The sequence below is a fragment of the Cryptomeria japonica genome, chromosome 3 (assembly GCF_030272615.1).
Source record: "Cryptomeria japonica chromosome 3, Sugi_1.0, whole genome shotgun sequence".
Taxonomy (NCBI): Eukaryota; Viridiplantae; Streptophyta; class Pinopsida; order Cupressales; family Cupressaceae; genus Cryptomeria; species Cryptomeria japonica.
The window spans coordinates 431,711,637-431,736,256 of record NC_081407.1 but is presented as its reverse complement, the minus strand read 5'-3'; the positions used below and the strand labels follow the sequence as shown (position 1 = coordinate 431,736,256).

General features: G+C 35.3%; 1 protein-coding gene across 1 annotated transcript in view; it reads left to right on the top strand.

Annotated features, from left to right (window-relative positions):
• The first annotated feature begins 239 nt into the window (after positions 1–239).
• Positions 240–24,620, top strand: part of LOC131070411 (beta-glucosidase 42) — a 260,228-nt gene continuing 235,847 nt past the window's right edge. The window contains exons 1-3 of the mRNA XM_058005922.2: positions 240–506; positions 11,351–11,417; positions 11,580–11,638. Of these exons, the coding sequence (XP_057861905.1) occupies positions 405–506; positions 11,351–11,417; positions 11,580–11,638 (228 nt within the window). The 5' untranslated portion in view covers positions 240–404. The remainder of the gene's footprint in view (positions 507–11,350; positions 11,418–11,579; positions 11,639–24,620) is intronic.

Here is a 24,620-nt window from a genome sequence, read left to right as displayed (position 1 = left end):
AAGGTATCAACAACCCTCACAACAATTGGAACATGCTCAACTACTGGGTCCTTTCCCCTAGACAAGAGTTGAATTCTTCATTCTATCCCATATACCTTACGACGTGAACTCCGTCTTCCAAATCTCAAAACCACTTTTGCACGGAAATATGCCCCACATCACACGTGGCTTCTACAGAATTGAATGTGAGTTCCATCGAGTGGAGAATAGATTCATCCGACATCTGATGGGACGTCCCAACAGAGAGAGCTCAGCTCCTGGTCACATTGCCAATATCATCACTTTCATATCTTTCAAACTTGCTTATAATACTGGAAGAAATGGCCTTTTCCTTCATTCATCACTTTGCTGGACTGGAGTGACGTCTTAGCTATACTTGAAGACATTACACTTGAATTTGTACCATGGCACCTTCCATGCAACAATGTGACAGCAATGTCACACAAATTAGCAGATCCGATTTTCCCGAGGGTTTTCTATTCGGGGTTGCTACATCCGCATACCAAGTAAGTGTTTTCTTCGATAGAGAAGAAAAGCAAATTGTAAGCACAGGTTGATTACAAGCTTGTTGCTCTGATTTTTACATTTGATCATGAAAATGTTAGTTTTTTCAAATTTGATTGTAAAAATGTTAGTTTTTTCAAATTTGATTGTAAAAATGTTAGTTTTTTGACACATCTGATTCAAGTTTTATAATTTCCTCGAAATGTTAAAATTAACATAACACCTTTTTGATGATATATGTCTGTTATCGAGGGAGTGGTCTAGATTAAGGCGATTATTTTTGTTGTGTTTGTTGAATTTGAATTTTTAATCTTTTCCCGGATTGAATTTGATACAAATCCAAACACATCCTGAAAATTTTGCAAACTTTTCCGACTTTTTCAATTAAATTCCTTGAAACTCTACCGTAAATATGTACTTGAAATCGTAGTGCTCTTTTTGGAAATTCCATAAAGAATATCAGATAACTGTTGCAGTGGACGATGCACATGCACTCCAAGCTCTGAAAGAATCTAGCCTTATACTGTCCGGTTATTTGAGTCCCTTTAATGAAATACGTTTAAATGTTATTGTACAAATCGTATAATATCGTTTCAATACTTAAATCTATTTTGGATTTGTGTTTTTCTTGTTAAATAGTATACGAATACTACCTAAAAGATCTGAAAATGTTTCAAATTACAAAGCCTTTTTCTGATGAAATTCCGTTCTAGTCTAAAATTTACTCCAATAATAGCATAATAATATTCTAGAATTCAACCTTCTCTCGCGCCCCCCAACTCCCACTTTCTTCTCTGAGCTTATTAAATCGTAAACTTGCAGAGATTACGTTGAGTTGTTTTTTAAAATTAATGCGCTTTTAAATCCTTTTTTAAAAATAATTTTTATTTTTTTGTATAATGTGTTTCAGTGTTAAATTCATAGAACTTGTATGCTCTTCTCAGGTGATTCAAACTAGAAATGGTTCAATTCGCCCAAATCTTTTCTTGAATTCTTGTGTTTCTTTTGTTATATTCGTAGAAAGAATATATTATCGTAATAATGTTCCAGTGATTCTTCTGAACTTGAGTTTTTCTTTAGTGACATTTGATACCATTTGCATGGTGTAACGAACGAGTAAAATCAATGCAAAATTTTTTAGCATTTGTTGCAAGTCCCATAATAGTCTAAGAATGCGTCAAATCATACCGGTTTTTCGAAATAATTTACTTTTCGTAGCATTTGATAAAAATCCTAATATCCCATAAGTGTTTATGTTATTATTATTTCTCAATCAATATGCTAAACGCTAAGCTAAAGAATGGTTTTACAGTAATATTTTTTTGAATTTATGTTTTGTTGCTATATGCCATTTTCGGAGTCGCATGCCATTGCAAAAATGTCTGAAATAACTGAAGATTTTTCAAATTAATGCGTTAAAAAAATCAATCTTTTAAAATTATTCAAATCACACTTTATATTAATTATTCATATGTTTTCTTGTTTCATTTGTTCGAATCCCTTACCATTCTAAAAATGTTTAGATCAACATGTATTTTTTGAATATAGGTCCTTTTTCCTCACTTGTATACAAATCCTATGTTATCTTATAATGCTTCAAATTACCGTGAGTTCTGTAAAGGTGTTTTTCTCTCCACGTTTATACAATTGCTATATTATCTCAATATGCTTCAAATTACCTGAATTCTTCAATATCTTAAGATTGTGGATTACCATGGGTATTTGCTGCATTTGGACAGGTAAACGTTAGACAGTTTAATCAAGATGTATTTGAAATTTTTATCCATTCCTCCCTTACATTTTGAATAAATTAAGACTTTTATCGTAGCTGGTAAAGCTCTTCTAATTTCCAGTTAAATTCTCAGTTACTTCTTTCATACATAACATTTCAATCGTCACTCATATAAAAATTCCTTAAAAGTTCAAAATAAACCTGAGAATAACTATTTTTTGTGGCTAAGGGAACCGGTGACTATGGCTTCAAGTACTGTCCTAGCCAATGTCATAGGCCAGCTCTCATTATCTAAACGAGGTTTGCAGGGCAAGTCCACTGGGTATCGAAACCAAGACCTCAATCCAGTTTGTGCCCCTTACTCACCAGTCCTTGTTGTCTGACATGACCTAAACCAAACAATAACAATTGCTTTTGACTGTGCTAAGATAATTTCTGTAGAAGTTCAGACAAAAGCAGAAAAGACAAGATATAGGATACATCTTATAGTCTATATGACATAAACTATCTCCAACCCTAGGCAGAAATAAATGGTGGCTGAATTTAGCATAAGATTCTAAACAAACATAGCAGGAGCAGAAGAAGGCAAGTTGGAGCAGTAAAGGCTACCAGAAACAGGAGAAGGAGAGACTGTAGAAGGTGAAAGGGAAAGGATTTTGGGCAGCAAAGGAATGATGATGAGCAGAAGAGGTTTCAATTGTGGGCAAATGTGGCTGCTCCAGCTGGATTATGGCGAGGTTTTTTAAAACCTGCGAATTCTCCTGCGTCTGGCACCATGCTCCTGTGCTCAGAAATGAGGTTTCAGAAGATCCGCATGTCTACAAGGAGTGAAAAAACATCCACAACCCCTTCCATTGTTGTGGTGATTTCTGCAATTGGCAGATAACACAAAGTTACCGAAGCTCTTCCCCTGCTCTGATAGATTGATGCTTTGTTAAACTTGCTGGAATCTTTGAATGATAAGTTGGTTGGTAAAACCAATTTTGATGTGCTACTTTCTTCTCTGCTGGAAGTAAAAAATGCTGCCTCCTTTTCCTGGGAGTACGGCGATGTGCGAAGATCCTCTTGCTTTTCATATTCTTGATGACTATTAATGCAATTTCTGACAACATAGGTAGCAAATCTCTTGTTTTATGGTGCTTGTAGAAATGTTTTCTGTTTGAGGATTTTGTTTTGTGGACAAAAACTACTTGGAGCATTGTGGCTGCTCCCTTTGTGTGTATGTTAGAGCATGGTTTCTATATGTTGCAGTTCCATGTAGCTGAAGGTTACAATTTAATGCAGCAAAATAGTTGTGGTTTTTTGGTAAGGTTAGTATGTAACTATGTTCACGGTTCCTTGGTCTCATTTTTTTATCCAGAGGTCCCCACCATAACCAAAATTCCAAATTGGTTGTGCATGTATAATCTTGATTTGGTTATGAGAGACTTTGGGATAATTCAAAGGACGACGGAATGGGTGGGTGATTTCATGAAAATTGACCAAGAAGGTTGGTGCAAAGTGTAGGTTTTTGAGGTTTGTGTCATGATTGCAATCATCCATTTGATCCAAATTCAGTGCAATATGATTGGCCACAAAATCATGGTATATTCCTTTCCTGTTTCTCTAGGTCACTGATCTGTTTTCTTGAAAAAAATGGATGAGGAAATCTGACAGCTCTATTACAGATTTCATTTGGTGCAACTATGGACATTCCTTGAAGCAGTCTGTACCTCCACTTTCTCAGCAAAAGGATCATGATAGTGGGCTTGAATTGCCTCCTGAGCCTTTGATCCAATTTGTTTTTTCCTAATAATCCAAATCAGCATTGAGCAGATAAGACTGTTGATGACGAGGTTCTTTTTTTTAAAGAACCATCAGAAGAGAAGTAGCTTGAAATCAATGACTTCTTCAAGAATTATGAAAATCAGATCCTTCAATCTGAAATTTTAACCATTTACTACACAGAGAGCAAAAAAATCAAGCCACTTTGGTAAGCAGAGAAGCAGGAAATTGAAGCACATGACATGGTGATGTGAAAATGTACTGGATGGTCTTGTCACATGAAAAGGGAGGAAGCTGTCATCAAAACGTAGATGAGGTCCTGAGATTAAACAGGATTAACAATGGCTTCATCAGCCTTGGTTCGACAGATAATAATCTTGGATGGCATTGCTGAGTGGCTCTCTTAGATGGTTTTTAGTTTTCTTAGGAGTTTTCGATAAGGTGGAGTGCTTTAGAGATGGTTGTATTGATTTCAGGGTTTTTCTATGAAGGGCTGTGGCCTCAAAGGATTTATTAAAATTTAAATAGTATATTTTAACGTGAGTGGACCTCAGGTCCACAATTTACAAATAAATGAAAAAACATTTGTAAACAAATTGTCCAAGTTTAGCATGTCAACCAGTGTACCCTCCAGCAAGAGTACACACCAGCTAAAATTGGCCCATATAATTCATTCTTGATAAGAAGAGATCCTCTGCCAAATGGAACAGCGTTTGCTTTTCCCTCACCTGTTCTATTGTACAGCAATTGTCTTTTTGTCTTTTTTTCTCTGCATCGACAATTCATTTGCATCCCTAAATCAATTCGATGCAATTTCAGTTTTCTCTGCATCAGATGGTCCCTCGGGACAAAATTATAATAGAAAAATAATACAATAACAAATAATTTCTATCTGCATTTTCAAAACAGTATAATTATAGTCTACTAAGCATCATCTTGCTCTTTAGGAACAAAAACTACAAAATTGGCTGTATGCTAGACATACATAACTAAATTGACCATTGGACATTGTCTGGTACTTCTTTGTAGTGTAAGACACATGCAAAATGCAAAAATCTGAGTGAAACAAAAGCAATTATCATTACACTCATCACACAAGCTCTAATGTATGTTAGAGATAGAACATTGACAAGATCTTGCAAAAAGCATGAACGATATAGTGAAAGCAGTTCATATATATATATATATATATATATTTCTAAAACTGCAAATGAGAAAAATGTAGTTTGGAAAATAGATATGACCAGTAAATAAAAGAAAAGATCACGTTCTTGAGAAGGTGTCAACACTCACCCCGACTGAATTCAAGTCAGCAAGGTTGTCCAAACACAGTTATCAGATGTGCATGAGAGCTTCTTTTACAAAACATGCTCTGCATCACTATGTAGTCTGTTTAGAAAATTTCTTGTCACATTAGCTGTTTTTCCTCTTTCATGCGGGATAACTTCTAATGGCGTGACGTAATTGGTCCCAATAAACCCACAAGATATGCTTACAAAAGACATTTATTGACCCCACTAACTGAAATGCACAATATTTTTTTTTGCTACGTACTTGTTGAGGTGTTTTTTATGACTACGTCGAACACAAAATAAAGTTACCAACGGTCACCTTACTCTCTCTCTCTTGATCAAAGTGCGATTGTATGCTCAGATTGTGGAAAGTTTAGACAATCGACTCCAAGGTTCCTTAATGCATCAAACGTGACTCAGTTGGCCGATGTGATATACTGGTAATCCAAGGGGCCTTACGTACTCTCAAAGAAGATTAGACAATTTTGCAATTTCAAGGAATTGACTTGCGAATGATTTAGCTTTGAATGGCTCGTTTTTTAGAATGTTTTTGGTTTAAAATTTGCAAAAAGCAAATAGGGAAGGGTTTAGAAAGCTAAGATAACTTAATCTAGAGCTAAGAACAAGGAGACAGGGATTGCTCAAGTGAGACTAAACCACACTCTGCTTTGCCACTAGGAGACAACTACACAGAGGTAGTGCAATCTTCAAAGGTTGTGCGAAATATTTTCAGACCACCAATGAACACCATCAATAAACAATGTCCACTGATGATCGAAGTTAAGTTTCCACGTAGAAAAAGCTCAGATAACCTTGCACAGTTAATAACAATCAGCTACCAACCAAAGGTATGAGCGAGGGTCTACACTATAAACAATCTCATCAAATCTCGTTCATCTAACAACTTTAAAGCAAACCTAATCTAAGTGAAGAGAGTGAGACCATGCAAGTCATAAAACAACACAAGAATACACCAACAAATTGAACAATGTATTAAGTTATCTGCTTCAAAACTTATAGCAACAATATCGAAAGCAATCTCTCCTCCCTTTACAAATGAGGGGGGTCACCTCTTTATATAGGCTTCAAGCCTTGGCTACGTGCAAAACCCTAATTAGGGCTTCTCCCTAAACGATTCCGCACACATGATGCAAAAAGGTGGGAATCAACAATAAATGCCCATTATGTCCATATACAATTAATTCCATCCCATTACAATTAATTACATTCCTACCAAAAATGGCATCCATTGTGCATTAAATGCACCACTTCTTCCAAATTTACCTAATGTGCATTGAATGCACCATCACTTCCAAATCGGTTACATGCAAAAGATGCTCCACCATTGCATTAAGTATGACGACTACTATGCAAAAGGAATTTGCCGTATTGCCTTAAATGTGACAGCTACATGCAAAAAGGTGCTCCATTAATTCATCATGCGCTAACCTGGTTGCCACTTGGCAAGAAACCCCTAGAGAGAAAATTTCATTTGAGAAGAATTTTCTTTGAAGTTTTGAATTTTTCTTGTCTTAGAGAAGATTTTTCATCAATTTTGCACATTTCCTATTTTTTAGGAAAATTTTCAAATTAGGGTTCCAGGGTCTATGAGAGAGAAAATTCTCTCACGAATCCAAATCTATCATCATTTTGAAATTCGGATGATATTTGATGCTCGAAAATGGATTTTTCAAGATTTTCCCAGGGGGAAAATTTCTTGGTCAGTTCATCGTTGATTCCTTCCTTGCCTTAGAAATTTTATCTTCAATTCATCTTTGGGTGTGATTTCTTCCTTGCTTGGAATTCCGTCTTGAAGGAAGGAATTTCCAACACTTACAACTTTTCACCTTTCCTGGAATTCTATCGTGAAGGAAGGAATTTCCATCATTTAGCCAAATTTTCACTTTCTTATTAATTAGGAATTTTTCCATTTTTAGCTCTAGGATTTAGGTTAGAGAAAACTTCTCACTTGGCCAATTTTTCTTCTCATCTTGAAATTTCTTTATTCTTTGGCGAATTTCCATGCCTGGGAGGGGAATTTTGAATTCTTCCCTGAGGGGATTTTCCTTCTCTCAATTTCTTCCTTGAAACCTTCAGTTTTCTTTGCCTTTGAAAATTTCTTTAATCTTTGACTTGGGCGTGGAATCCTCATCATGGAGGTAATTTCAACTTTTCAAGTTTTTTCCTTGATGCACTCCTTTTGGCACATTCAATCTTGCTTGGGTGCTGATTCACCTCTGTGGAGGAATTCTCAGTTCTCTAAGTTTTCCATGACCCTTTGATTTTGGCGCCCTGCCTGGTTCTTGGGCGCTATTTCTACTTGGTCAAGGAATTTGGCATTTTAAACTTTTTCGATGCTCACCTCACTTTGGTGCCCTCTCCTTGACTTAGGCGCCAAATTGCCATGTAGTAGGAATTTCTACATTTCCAAGTTTTCCATGGCATCTTGATTCTAGCGCCCTTAAGCTGACTTGGGTGCCATTTGGGCATGAGGAAGGAATTTGAACATTTATTTCATTTTCCATGACTTAGTCATTTTGGTGCTCTTCTCTGTCCATGGGCGCCAATTTCACCGAGTGGTGGAATTTTGGCTTTTCCTTGAGGACCCCTGTTTGGCACCTCATTTTGCCTTGGCGCCATTTTCACCTGGTCAAGGAATTTCACAATTCTTTAGTTTTCCATGACCACCTCCATTCAACACCCATCACTCTCCTTGGGCGCCATTTTGCCTGGGTGAAGGAATTTTGACCTGCCTCTGTCAAGACAGTTTCAAACTTTTTCTCTGTGAGGATGCCATTTTGGGGAATTCGAGTGATTTTCCATGTGCCAGACTTAGAGGATTTTCACGCTGCTTTCAACTTCTGGAATGGATGCCCATACGTAACCATTTTTTGATCACTTAGCCTGCTTTTTGAAGCTTCCGGATTTAGAAATGTTCAAGAATGCTTAGTCTTCAGTGTCTGCCTGTGAGGAACCTGCCACAAATAGACTTTCCAAAAATAGAAAGTGTTTCAAAATGTTAGGAAATAGAAATTACTAAAAATAGTAAGCTTGATTTTTGGCAAAATTAGACCAATCCGGGAGGCAATGAAATCCCTAAAAAATAGTAACTTTCTAAAAATAGAAAGCTGCTCAGAATTCGCTCAAATTTCACGTGCAAGTTCTTTAAAGGGTCTTGGTTCTAGTGCAACATTCAGTTTTTCCAAAACCCTAAAGGAAAGGTCAAAACCTAAAACAAACAAAACAAGCTCCAGACTTAACCAAATTTGCTCAAATGAGCTGTAGACTTGATCAAATTGACCCCAAACATTTGCAAACTTAGGGGACTGATGAGACTGCTACGAAAAGACTTAAAGCCATAACCAAAAAGACCGAGGGGGCCTAAAAAGTAGGGGGTCCCCATTTGCAATGGGGCGATGGGTGAAAACGTCACAACAGTACTGAAATGCACAATTTAATTGCATGTTTATTACAAAAAAGTTAATAATAGAGCAGCCATGTAATCCAAACCCAAATCCTCAAGAAGAATTGTCCTAACCAATAGAATCTCTCAAAGATTATATATCCTCACTCCAAATTTCTTTCACCCTCATGCCCTCAAATCAAATGAAGGATGGATTTTCAATATGCCATAGGAATGTCTTCAATGGATGAAATTTAAAAAGCAGGAAGAAAGAATATCTGGGGCATCATTGTCTTAAATCGGCAAAAATCAGTTGTAGATTTTCATGTAAAAATGTTACCTTGAAAAATCAAGAGAAAATTTTAAAACCATTTGAAAGGCCAATGTCTTTCTTAGCTGCAGAGGAAAGATACTAAAGCTCAAAACATCTGACTCTCCTTGACATCTTCATAATGGTCTGATATAACCACCATCCAATCAAATGATGGGAAGAGAAGACAAATTATGAGGTTTTTGATCCTTAAGTGCACTTGCTTTTGATAAAGGGTCTCATCCATTTCCAAGGCTTCACCAATCTCATTATCCCTTGTCTTCTTTAGATCTCTTTTTAAAATTCTATTATGTGTTTTATATCTTCTAATTCTCATTAATATGCATAGGTAAATTGGAAAACTGCCTTGTGCACTCTTTCCTTAGTCATGCTGAAGAGTCAAGCCTCTCTTATTGGTACAAGGCTAATCTTTACAAACCATCATCAAGTGGGAGGTGTCATCTTGTTGCTTTTATTAGCTCCATCAAAATGTAACTTAAAGTAACCTTAAGAGGTTCCTTTCTATATGGTTTTAACTTTTAGTTTCCTATACCTAGTTACCCCTTATAGAAGATAAAGCCACTGTACGTCCATCCCATATAAAATTTTGAAAAACACGTCTCTGTGTTAATGAACAATATACATTCTCAACATATTGAATTTTGAGACTGGATGATAATACATTTTTGGTTGAATATTTTCCATGCAATTGAAATGTGCATTTTCATCACAAAATAAAATGGTTCAAGGCCTAGATCTCAATGTCAGAGTTGACCATTGCTAGACTGGAATGAGGCTTATATTTTAGATTCCCAAGAAGCTAAATATGAATCTGAAGCTCTTTGGTATGAAGGGTTAGAAGAGTGTGCCTTAGTCCAATAGGCTAGTTCCTAGACACTAAGGGCTAGTATTAAGTGTGACGTATCTTAATTCAATTTTTTTTTTAAAATGTAAGATTACCTAGCTATACTTGATTGAAGAAGTTTGGTCCTTATTTCTTAGGATTTGGCTTCTTTCATGTGTAGAATATTTCAGGGCTAAGTGGATGCCATTAAGTTGATCACTTATTTCTTCCATTTTATTGCATTATTTGATACTTGATAGCCTAATGGGGTTTACATCTGCATCTGATATTCATGGAGATGGTATTAGTCTATTAGACCTTAAGGCCCTGTCCTCTTATTTGGGCTACACAATTTTTGTATTTAAGTTGAGGCCTTGATAAGATGTAAGGATGATAACCATTTCCCTATGTACTTTTCATAATATTGGTAATCACAAACAGATTATTGACTTCTGAACTACTGTTAAGGGATTGTTTGACCATGGATGCTAGGAGGCGCATGAACTTATACATAGGAGGAACTGCTTTAGAAAATCCTATTGGATCAGGAAATTCTGTTGATGACTCCTCAAAGAAATTATTTGGGACTATAGTGATCACTGATGTGAAAAATAATTCTTTGTTGAGGATGAGAGAAGGCTTTCAACTTTTCTCCTCATGTGCCCTCTTTTTTAAGATTTTTGTTCTTGTTCAGCTTTTGATTTTCTTACATAAACACTGGGGGCTAATTTGATATGATGCATCTTAGTTCAAGTCTTTTTATGTAAGATTTCATATATACTCTTTGATTAAAGATGTTTGGTTCTTTTCCCTAATGATATGATAACATTCAGGTTCAGACCATTTAAAACCTAAGTGAAGGCATTAGGTTGATCAGATCTTTCTTCCATTCTATCTAATTATTTAGTAGCGGAAATGGGCATGTCTGCATCTGACATTTCATGGAGATGGTAATAGACCTTTCAAATGCTCTTCTCTTGTTGGGTTACACAGTGGTTGCATTTAATTTGAGGCCTTGAAAAGGTGTTAGAATGACAAACACTTACTTTTGCATCTTGCTTTGAATTCACAACAACAAACAAATTATTAACTTCTTTCGATCAGTGAACAAATTGTTTGACCTTGGATGCTAGATGTGTTTATTGCATTGATGGCATGAAATTATGCACAGGGGATTGATTCGAAGAACCCTATTGGATTGACCCATTCTCTTCATGACTTCCCAAAGATATTCTTTGGGGATGATGTGAAATAATCCTTTATAGAGTAGAAGATGGTTTCAGATTTTCCCCTCCTTACCCCCCTTTTCTAAATATTTGTTCTTGTTCAGCTTTTGGCTTTATCATTTTGGTGTTTTTGGTTATACTCTTTTAGTTCTATTACATCTTCTAGAAATGATTTCTATTGATCTTCTTCTGTTGTCATTAAAAGATTATTTTCTTGAGTTCCATTGACTTAATTCAGACATTGATACGATTTCTTTCTTTTGTTCTTATCTTAGGTTGAAGGTGCTGCAAAACAAGGAGGAAGAGGCCCTAGTATTTGGGATGTATTTTCACATACACCAGGTTTGTTTTACTTTTCTTCTATTGACTATCATATGCATGTTATCTTCACCTCTTTTGTGTTTTCTAGGGTAAGAATCTTAAGCTTTTCTATTCTTCTATTTTTGATAAACATTAAATGTAATAGATAAGGTTCCTCAAAATGATAATCTCTTATGTTAATAGGAAAAATTTTTGATGGAAAAAATGGAGATACTGCAGTGGATCAGTATCATCGATACAAGGCAAGCATTTACCTCTTGTGATCTATTAGTTCTAGGAAATGCATATGATAGTAAGCTTTGGTTTCAATAAAAAATGGTAATATTTATCCATATGGGATGTTTTTTCCCATGTTAAAGGTTGTTTGTGCTGTATTTTAAAGATGATCCTTAGCTACTTCATTTTGTAGAAGTCTCAATACAAGTTTCTACTTTTGAGATACTCATCATTGTCAAATAGAACTTTGTTTGAATATTTTCCTGAACTTCATGAACTCTAACTCTTTAAATTTATTATGTTTAGTTGACTAAAAAAATTGCATGAGAACACAAATTGATTTTGCATATTCCAATAAAAGAGTAAAAAGGTACTTAGAAAATTGTATTTAAGAGAATTTATCCATACACAAGGACAAAGGGAAGGCACTGTAGTGTTAGATTTTCATCCAAGTCTCTAAAGCATTGATGGTGCAATAATTAAGTTAAACGTGATTTATATAGGCCTGGTCCCTACACATCTATAGGGAAAGTTTATGGTCAGCCAAATTTTCAATGGATTTCCTCCAATGGTTTGTGTAAGATGAACATTGCTCATGGCCAATTTCCCAAAACTCACTGCACAATTTAAAAATCCCCATTTCCTACTTTGACCTTATAACTATTTGCATATGACAGTCACCCTCTGTTTCTTGGAGCTTATTAAAGCATAGGATAGTGATTGAGTAGCTGTGCTAGCAAGCACAAGACTTTATTACTAGTTGGACTGCAATTTCCTTAACACATAACCAATCGACGGTAATAAAAGGTATACTGTCCAATAATATGCAGGGATAGGCCTAGCAAATCTTAGGGGAAACAATTATGCATCTTGCTAAGTGTTCATTTCATTGTCCAGGTAACAAAGCTGCATTTTTGTAAAGACCCTACTCAATTTGTATTTGAATTTTTACCCTAATATTAACTCTGTAATTGCTGATTGAATATTCATGCTTGACAAGTACACTGTTTGCATGCTATCATCCAAACATTGCATTGATATTCAAAACAGATAACGGATAAATAGCACAAGATTTGTAAGTCAGTGCCAGAGGAACTAACAAACAGTAGAAAATAATTTACTAATCTTTATTTCTGAATTGCTGAATCTGAAACTGATAATTGTTTTCCCAAAATACATTACAGGAGTTCCGTTACATACATATGTGGAATCAATATACTGAAGCAGAAATAAATAGATTGCACCTTATTCTTTTCCTCACACAGCAATACTGACAAGAAAATCCTTATGTTCAACGCAAAGGAATTCACACCCAAGTCCAAGGGTCATTCGAACTGAAGGCCATGCCAAATCAAAAGGAAAAGAAGCCCTCAGGACAAGTCTGAAAATATGCAAGGCAGATATAGTGAATGCGCAGCAGCAATCTGTCCATGAATTCCAACATTGGAAATACACAAACCAACTCCTTCCAACACTCCCACACCTTCACCTTAATTGTAATGTCCCCGTTTGGGATTTGCCTTAATTTAATCCTGAGACAACAATTTTAACTTAAAGTGAGAGTTGTAATATATTAGTAAATATAATTTTTTCAAAACTGAATACATTTCATTGTAACATTTAACTTAAAATTCTAAGGATAGTTCAGAGGATAGAACCTATCTTGATAACTTTCTCTCATTTGACATTGGGAGTTATACTATGACTGATAGAATCAATGATGTCTGCAGATTTGAAAGTGTTGCTCCTGATTTGGATAAGATTCTTCACACAAGATGATAGACTTTTGATAACTTCTTTATTTAATTAAAATCTCACACATATTTCATTTTATTTTCTTTATTGAAGCATATTTATTCTCCTTGATTGATCAGCCTTCTTTTTACTTGCATTTGTAGTTCTTCAATTTCTCTATTAAGAGAAGCATATATCTTCTTTCTGGTATATCTGATGCTTCTATATAGACTGTATCATTTCCACCACACTGTAAATCCTTCACAAATGACTTTCATATATTATTTATATCTCCCTTGAAATCTTCTTTTGAAACTTCTAACGATCTTGTTGTATAATCTGCAGCCAATTCTCTTAATAATGGATGCAATTTCTTATACATATCTGGACATGTTCTTCATATATACTGCACATATTCTTCATAAAAGTCTGCACATGAATCCTTCAAAAATCCGCTAATGAGTCCTCTTCAATGTACACCTTTTCTATACTATATCTGCTCAAGTATTAACCTTTTCATTGCATTATTTCTCTTCTTGAATGATCTATTTTTAATATGTTATGAATTCCATTTATTCTCTGTAATGTCCCCTTAAGTTAACACTTAGGAAATAGGGACAATTAACTTTCAAAATCAATTGCAAGAGACTTCTCTCCTTAAAGTCTTACTTAACACCAAGAATGACGATCTATGATACCATTTATGAATGTTAATATTATATATTTGATGACGATATCACTGCTATCACTAATTTGACAATTGGATATATGCAAGGTGATTAAGTCTATATATATAGAGAATACCAAGATTATCTTTGATAATATGTATAATCTGCAAATGAAAATATATATAGATTGGATATTGATCTCTGCTATATTTAATATGATTTTAGGGGTCATGCAAAGTTAAGATATTCCAATCTGCAGATTTTATGAAATTATGCAATGAATCCCCTTCCGACTTGCTGAATTTGTCTTTGAGAATATGCAATGGCATTTTGTGTTGTTTCCGAATATCACTTTTGAATTATACAACCTAATTATGCCAAAGTCAAAATGCTCTAATGAGCAGATCCAAATAAGATACAAGAATAAACAAAGACAAATTCAATTATCCTCTGATTTGCGGGTTGATACTCTTTTTATATTTATTGGAGCAAATGGTTGTATCTTCTTGAAACGGCTAAACCGATTCTCTAATTCAATCGCACTCTTCCTTTAATTAGTGATCACAGGCAACTTTAACTGATAATTAATATTCCCTAAGGTTGGGGACTCTTGTATTTGCCAAGTCATTAATTTCTTTATTGCTGTTAACATTAGTTGTTACTACTGTGTAATGTCCCTCTTCGGATTCTAACCTTTAATTGTCTACAATATGATGGGTCTGAATTCTGCAATAAATATTGATTCCCAATACAATGGTTGGTCTAATAGATATCAATATGCAAATATAGAAATTCTTGAGGGAGAGGTTGTTGTCACAAGTTTGCAACTCGATAATGTCTATATGTATAGTGTTCTCAATGGATATGAATTAATAATATTTTAAGTCTATTTCATTATATACCACTGTTCTGATCATGTATGCACATCTGATTATATTTTGTACTAAGCTTGTTCTGGGTATTGGACTAATGTTGACTTATATCTCATCGTTGCTTTGCTGGGCTATGCACATTGCCTCCATGACACTAGAATATGAACATATAGTAACCCAGTGTTGTGCCAACCTTGGATGAGCAGGCTCTCGACTAATATTGTCTGTCCCACAATCACTGTGGCTGGAATGCTTTCTGAGCCTATGCCTTAAGTAGTAAGTCTACGTTGATCTATGATGTCACATCTATGTTCTTAAATCCCGCTATATTCCTTGCTCAGTTTGGTAGCGATTTCCTCATGTTCTCCTTCCCCCTTCCTTCCCACTATATTACTCCTCTTAAGTATTTGGGGATCTGAATGGTTGCATCCTTTCGTTATATCCCTGAATCGTATCTTTTGGTTTACGGAGTCATTAATCTAGTTGCATTCGTATTTCCTCATGACTACGTATGATCTAGACAAATTGTGTCTTCCATCCATAATCGTTGTTGCTAATTAATTGTTGCTAATCCGTCCCTATTTGACCCTGCCTACATTCTACGATCATGAATCCCGACAGTAAGGACTTGCGTGATTCGATCTACCGTAGGTTGTGATTGCCGATGACATCGTGGTGGATTCTATATAGTGATTGATTTCGCATCGCATATTGTCTTTATTAGCGATGATCATGGTTAGGAAGTTAAGGGTAGTGTCGATGCAATGTATATATTTATGTCTGTGTGCTATGTCTTCTTCAACTTTGTCTCTTCTCAAAGACTTGACGAAGTTGATCAATTGCTTGTGGAGTGGGGACATGACATGAAGGGTGAAATCAAAATGCGTAAGTTTAAAAGACACGAACTCTATTTCATGGCTTTACCACTTTATCTTAGTCTCTATGTTTCATAGTTATCTTTACTCGTATGCACTCATCGGATATTTATTTTATCATTATTTATTTATATTACTTATATTATTATTATTTGATAAATATGAATTTAATATTAAGCAATATAAAATTTATATTAAATCTTATTTGTTATAAATAATGATCATATATAACATAAATAATAATTATAACAAATAATAATAAACATTAATACTTATATATTAGAGGAAAATCGTGAAGTCTCATAAATGAGATGATTTTCCAATATTATTAAATGTTTTAATTATCGTATTTATTTAATCACAATAATCCAAAAGAGGGGTTATGACATTCTCCTTGGATGGTCTTTATAGATATTCTACTTTTGCATCTATCTCCACTCCCTCACAAATCTGCTTGCATCTTTCTGATATATATCTACTTATATCTTTTTCTTATTCTACTGGTTAATCGTCTTCATATAGAATGATATCTCATTATCTTCTTTTTTTAATCCACACTTTTCAATCAGTTTTATTATGTTTTCCTACTTTGGAGAAAGGGTGCGAGTGCATATAGAGAGTCATTTCTTTTCAAAAGGACTTGTCTTTTTATTCCTTTATATCTCCATCGCTGTTTTTTGAAACTCAATTACTACCTTTCAAAACTTTAATTGTTGTCTTAAAAGTATATTAATTGCCACTCTTAAAACATTCCTTAATCGTTGCCTTATGAATACTAAATTCTGCTTCCATTTTGCTATATTAATCGCAGCTTTATAACTAAGACAAATTTGTCTTATATGCAGCCGTCACATTTTTGAATGTTTGACTTATATCTTTTATTGCCTAATTGCTAGTCGCTGCTGTTAGTGACTTGTGTAATACCTTAATTAGTATTTACATGACCTTCATAGAAATCGTTGCTTTAGACTTTTCTTGATTTGTCTTTTCCCTGCTTTGTCTTATTTTGATTTGTCTTTTTCTGTTTTGTCTTGTTTGTTTTTTGTCTTATTATGATAATCGGTGGCTGTGTCGCTGTATGTTTCTACTATAATAAATTATCTTTTACTTTGTCTGTTAATTCTGAACCTGCTCAGTGCTTATAATAAACAATCTTAGTACTGAGAATCTGAACCTGTTCATTGTTTATTACAAACAATCTTGATTCTGAGAATATGAACCTGCTCACTGTTTGTTGCTTTCCTTGTATGTGTAATTGCTGCATAATAATTATATGTCGTTCTTCTTCTTATGCTTCATGATCACTGTCTTCAAGTAGCTGCATTGTTGTCTCTTGATATGACAAATATATGACAGATTGATATGCCTCCATTTTGTATTGCTGTCTTAAAAACTTTTGTCTCTGCTCATTATGATTAAATCGTTGCACATTCATATCGTTCATACTCTTTAATCGTTTCTTCTACTTTCTTGGGAAATCTATGAGTCGCTGTGATTACTTTGGGTGATTTAGACTTCATTTGTTTGAGCTTTGACTTTAGTGCCACTGGTATGGCACGTATTTAATTGCTGGCATTTACCTTTGGTTTCCTCACATTTTGTCTTCACTTTCTGGATCCTGTTGTTCATCTTTTTGACGTTATCTTTGACATCAATGACAACATTATAACACATGTATTGTATGCTATCATTACTTATAAAGATAATACAAGGAGAATTCTCACTGTTTGCTTGTTTGGTTTCACATATTGGATGGGGACATCGCATTAATAGCCGCCAAAATGGGAAGTGCATCAGTGGTCAAGGAAAGCCCCTCATGAACAGCAATGAAAGACTATCCTCAACGTCCAGCAAGAAAATTATCCTGATGCTCCGTCAGTAAATGACTCCAAAGTCTCACCCCAAATTGTAGGAGCATGCCGGCTAGCAAGAATCAAATTTATGAACTCCAGAGTACTCATGTTTTTCATCACTAAAAAAAGAGCTGTCTCAATGCATAAAGCTTCACTATATGTCTTCAAAACCTCAAATCTGGAATAAACCTTTCTTTGATGGGGTAGATTAAAGCAGATACTTTGAATTATATAGAACTTGCACAGCTGGTCAACAATACTCTACAAATAATAGTCCTTACACATGAAAGGGAGGCTTCACCATACACGTCTAGATCCTAAAGAAAATTTCATCAATCCACACTGCTTCCCTCAACTTTGAAATTATTCCAAGGGGTGCGTTTCAACTCAGAAAGGTGCCACGACCTAGACAAGGACTTACATTTCCAGAAAATGATATATGCACAAGACAATGATCTCTGAACTCCCAAGTGATCTTGTTTCTTATTCATGCCATGACTAGACCCTTCAACATATGTATTGTCCTAGTCCATAGCAAAGGTGGCATCCAAATAAACCTTGGAAAGACATGCTACAATCCTCAACTGAAACGCCTCATACCACATCACATCAATGGCATCTAGCTACAGAAGTTCCATGCCAAACATATATCTCACATGAAATCCCATATAGAAAATTCGTAGAATGGCGTCTAGCATATCTTCATTGTGTCCCCTTAGTCTCATGCCTTGACTTAGAAAGAGCATTGGCTAATGCATATAGTTTCACCAAAAAAGGTCCATCCACACCGGCTACTCAAAGAAATTGTCCAACGTCTCCAATATTGCTCCTAGCATATACCACAGCTAGCTAGAGTTGGCACCCAACATTAATCTAATATTTTATGAAGTTCCACGATTTTTTTGTCGTCCATGACAAGTAAATTTTCCCAGCAATTTAACCTTATATTTCCTTCATCCTCGATTCTTATTGCAAAAGTAATATTGCCTCCTTAAGAAAAAAATCGATTCAATTGTTCATTGGCAAATTGAAGTATAAAGGACATTCATAACCTTTCTTAAATTATTTTGCAAATAATCAAAGCCTTGCAAATTTGTCTTTGGAAGAAACACAAATTTGACAAAACTTATCTATTAAAACCCTTTTGTGAAATCTCCAACTGTATCCTCCAACAAACTGAACAATGACATGCAATAGTGAATCCTGAAATGAATCCACACCACAAATGTATTGGGTTTTCATGCAATCCAATAGTGTTGGAGTAAATATGGTTTTATACCATTTACATAGGCTTAAGTTTTACTTAGTTAGCCGACATAGTACTTTATTAGAAATTAGTTGCATAGTATTTAATAATTTCATAGTGCATTTAATATTTGTAATTGGTAGTTGCAAGTTGGTTTGTCTCTACCTCATCACACCTCTACTATTTATACAGATTGTTCGTACATGTTTTTGCTTCTCAATTCAATTATCGCTCATTGGTGAAATAGCCTTGTTGCTTCTCTTATGCATTGTGGAGGTGGTTGTGTTTGCAAATTGTTGTTCTTGGGTGGTTACACCAACATGGTATCAGAGCAGCCAATTTGCATCCCCTTTCATGCTGAGAGTTTTCATTTGTTATTTTTGAGGTCTCGAGAGTTCCAGATTGATGATATATGTGCCATTGCATTTGGTGCATCTCCATCTGTTCCAAATTTATCTTTTTCGGTTTTAGGTTGATATGCAGTTTTCAGCTCTCTGCGTAATTATTGTGCAATCAGTTTGTGTCCTTTTGCGTCCGTACCCATGGAGGCTTGTGTCTTCTTATTGTTTGGGTGTTTTATTGTGAGGCAATTTTATTATTATTGGCCTAGATCCGTTCCTCTTTGGCTGATGGTTTTGATAGGCTGCGTATTTTGTTTCACACAGTCGACCCTCTTCAATTTTTAGGCGTTTCATATATTTGGTGGCTGTAACTCATTTCTTTGGCCGGGTGGTTTATGGTTGCCAGCGTAGTTACTTGTTTGACCATATTTTTTTGGCTTCATGGTTTCTTGCATTTTGTAGGATATATTTCTCTGGCTTTGTGCTATTTGGTGTAGTCCATGAGTTTCTTGCTTGGTCTCTGCTTCTTATTGATTCTCCGCAGTTCCACCGTACCTTCCTTGGCTTGACTGGCATCTTTTGTGAGATCTGTTCGTGGAGGTCACTAATAAATTGTGCAGCATCATAGATTGTTGGATCGACCCATATATCTCTATAGACACTTGAGCTCATTGTGTAGGTGGATTTCTTAATCAGCGAGAGTTTCTAGTGCTTTTCTTGTCACTTCTACTTCATGATCTTACCAAGCCCATTGCTTGATCTATATACATTTGATCCAACAACGCATTATTTTGTGTTTGGTTTGATCATTATTTGTTTCACGATTATGTTGGATATAGGTGCATAGGCTAAAGATTTTGAGTTTCCTTCCTATTGGCCATTTTTTATTGGTCAAGGAGCCAACTTTATAATATTATAAAGCTTGCAACAAATATTTGCATCTTAGGGTTTCTACTTGGTTGTGGAAGGAGCGCTTGTGGGTCCCTGTGAGCAGGTTGTGGACTTTGCTTTGGGGTTTAATCCCACATTGCCAGTGATATTCACTTTTTGATATTTGATATGTGGTAGTGTTCCTTGTATATGTTGTGAGTTGTGCAAGCTCACGGATGTGTGAAGTTTGAGGCCAAAGTGGTTGTTTGTGTGGCGCGGGTAACATGCCACTCTCTTTCCTATCAAGTTCCACTTAACCCTAAGGGCTCTGTATATGCCCCTGCATTCGTTGTGGTCACATGGAGGGACCTGCTGTTATCAATTAAACTCCCTGGTGCTTCAAAGTGCCTAATATAAGCCTTTTTTTCATTTTTGCATATCTTTTGCAAACAGAGGCCATTTTTCACAAACTAGATATCGATGGAAATCTAATTTTGTCAAATTCATAGTGGTACAAGTATTTTTTAGTGATTTTGATTTTTGATGCTAATTTTTGCCCGTTGAAGTTAGATCTTGGTTTTGCTCAATTTCTTGTGAACAAAGGGGTTCATTGTTTATATTGTCAGGGATATTTTGTTACATTCTTTTATTCATCATGGATTTGCCTAAAGCAGAACTTCTAACTCTATAAGATTATCATAAGTGGAAATCTGATATGGAAATTTTGTTGTTGCAATTGCAATTGAAGCAAATTACATTAGGCCAAGATCTTGAACCCATAGGTGTTTTAGAAAAGAGAAAATGGTTTGATAGAAGAGATGGAGCTCTTGGTCTCATGTGCTATCTTGTACACATCCAAATGATATTTGGACTACCCGAGAGAGTCTCTTTGGTAAGCTAGATAAAATGAGGAAATTTCGATTGGAGAATGAACTCATGAGTCGCAATCCTAGAGATTATGATAATATCTAGGACTTATTCACAAAGTTTAATTCTCTTAGATTGTAGTTGACAAGATGCGGGGTTACTAAAGAGGACAAATAGTTGATTCTATCTATTCTTTCTAAGCTAGGTTCTTATTATTTAGTGTTTGTTTTTGTTTTTTATGCTACTATGGATGCTCTAGGTAGTGCACACAAAATGCCTTCTCTTGATGGTTTTACAGCTCAGCTGACAAGGAAACAAGCAAAGTTGGCACAAATGGGCACATTGATGCCATCAATTTCTCGAGCACTTCATGCAATAGATCCAAATCCAAAGTCTGCAAGTGGCAAGGGAAAGAAACAAAATAAGGATTCCAAGTTTGATGAGCAAGCTAAGGAATCTCCTTTACTTCATAAAGAAGAAGACAAAATGTTCTTATTGGAAGAGATTAGGACATGATGAGGATAAGTGTTATACTATGAAGATTGATGAACTTACACACCTTTAGAAGAACATCCCGCTGCCCTCATCAGTGTCTTCTTCTTCTTCAGCTTCTCAATTGACAACATCTTCATCTACATAGTCAGGGAACACAGGATTTGTAAATGGAATGAAAGGGAACGCAGCACTCTTGGCCTCCACTATTCCTAAAAAATGGAGATGGCTTCTTGATGCAGGTGCATCTCATTAGATGGCATCTTCTTTTGGATATTTTTACTTCTTTTGAGCCTTGTAATTCACCTGAAATTTTGATGGGTAACAATACATACATGGAGGTGTATGGGATAGGTTCTATTACTATGGGATAGGGATCTTTTAATGACGTTCTTTGTGTTCCCTCCTTGACCACTAACCTCCTTTCAGTTTTTCAAATTACCCATGGTGCACAAGGTAAGGTTGTAATGTCCCCTTATCTAATGACTTTTGAAATAGGGACAATTCTCTTTGGATTATCAATTGCAAGAGATTTCTTCCTTTAATGATCTTAACTATATGCTAATATTACCTTACAAAGGATATTTATTATGAAATATAACTGATATTGATACTATATCTGATATAACTATAAAATGTATGCACAAATATTTGACTTATTGAATAATAAGATTACTTGCTATCGTAGATTTGAAGATAAGTAAATATGCAAAGGAATCTTGATGTCTCACTGGATTCACTGATATAAATCTCTTCTTAGTATATAGATATAAATCTGCAATATCTTGATGATGCTACGTCTGATTTAGTTCCTTAAATGCATGCAAATATTAATATAGAAGTCTGCTGTTCCTTATTTGATTTGATGAATCTGTAGATGTTAAGTGGTCCTTGCTCTTCCTGACGTACTGATGTCAACTATGCCATGATCCTCCTTATGTAGATAGCTATAAAGCTATGTAAGTTGCAGTGTTTGATGTAACAATGAGTATGTGCAGATGTAGGTATTGTTATCACCCTGCTGGGATACGTTGTTATTCTTGATATAAAGTTATATGCTTGCAACAATATATAGAGATGTTGTTCCTGATGTAGTTGTAGAAGCATGTAATGATTTGGTGCTCTCCCTGATTTGGAACTTGTTCCTTATGCAACTGTTTATGTGCCAAAGGCAATGCTCAATCTGAGCGATCCAAACTGGATAAGAAAATAAAGGATAAACTCATTTGATTTTAATATTTGTTTATATTGACTGGAAGCACCTCCTGCAAAATATATAGATCTCCTTCCACATAATTATCTATGCACAACAGTCAGCTTCACGTTAGCACCAAAGATGATAAATAGATTATGGATAAGATATCGTCCACGTCGGAGTGTCTCTTCAACCGTATTTGATATAGATTAATATAATATATCGGCTTCTTCATGAATGATTGATCTGATCAAGGCGTCCAGATGATGTTTACGATCTGAAGTGGTCGGTTACTATTGTCTTATGCCGAGGTTCATGATCTCTTTGCTTCTGATATTCATATCAACTTTCGATGGTTAATCTCCTCTGGTAATCGAATCCATGCTCTTTCCATCGGATGTTTGTGACTGATGATGAATCATCCATATATTTGCCTATGATGATCTTAATGGATCATTAATTACTTCTTGTCATCATCTTCTGTCTTGTATGCATAGTTATCTATATCAACTCTTAAACCGATTGATGTTTGGATCACTTGTATGCTCTCCTTACATGATATGATGATCATGTTGCTATCTTTATTTGTGATGGAAACATCATATATCTTGGGTTCTGACTTGTCATAGTGTTACTAGGGAAAATCGTCTTTTTCATAAGACTATGATTTTCCGAATACTTTATTACTCTAACTATCCATGTACATTGCTTCTAGTATCTTCTTACTAGCTATTGATGCTCAAGGTTTGGCACTTCCTTGACCACAAAAGCATTCATTGTTTGTTAACTTTCTAGGTAAAATATGGGGACATTACAATCTCCTCTTCTTGGAGATGCTTGCCCACAAGAATTATTAAAATCATGATTCCAGGATCCCAAACTTTCAAAACATCGTCTTGGTGATTAGTCCTTTCAAGAGGTAGAACATTCCCATGCTCTTTAGAAGATTGTCTTTCAAAAATCTCAAATCCTAACCTTATAAGAGCACTTTTACTATACTCATGGGTTATCTTGATTCCCAGTTTCCAAATCAGTCTTGGGAGCGAATCACCATGCTAATGCTATGTTACTCCGATTATACTCATCGAAATGGTACTTGTAGGGTTTTTCAACGTTTGTTCGTTCACTGCTAGCAATGGTCCAGTAATGGATGTCATTATTATGCAACAATAGCTATTTTGTGTATTATATATGTGGCAAGTGTTGCCTATCCTCTCTAGCAAACTCCAATGATCAAATTTTGATCTTAGATCTAAAGAAGGAATCGTTATCTAAACTGCAACCTCTTGTAATTTGATTTGAGAATATTTAGTGATTGTGTTGCTAGGGTTTGCCCTTTTGCTCCAAGTTTGTTTCCATACTTCACTGAGAGAAGATGCATCGGGGTCCCAAGTTTTGTGTTCATCTTCAATTTTATAGGATTCTAAAATAGCTTCTTCATCCTAATCAAAAAGCGGATCATCATAAGACATAATAGCTTTGAACTCAAAGAAAAGGTTATTAATAATCTGAAAGCTATCCTTGCTTACTATCTTTGGTATCTCACTTAACCATACAATCACACTTCTTTGTTTATCTTCCTCAAGGCAATTAGATTGGACACAAAATGTAACCTTTGATTCATTGGCAATAGAAATGTTAACATTCTCATGCTCGACCATTGGTTTGTTAGGGACTGCCATGTGCTCTTCAAGAGATGAAAGTTAATCTTGGGTGACATACTCATCACTAATCAGTTCCACAAAGTCTGAATTATGATCCCTAGATTCACTTACTACCATGTCATCTTCAATTCATGATCCTTGAGATGTTGTAAGGCTCCTTTCACAATCCTTTGAATCCATGTATTGTATTGATTTGTGATAGAAGAAACACATGAAGAATTAACCACTTTGTTGTGACCATATCACACATCGCTCCATCAAAATGGGGACCCCTCTTTTCTTTTTGTTTTTCTTTTTGTCTGTGTTGTCCTCATTTTTGTTTCCAAAAATG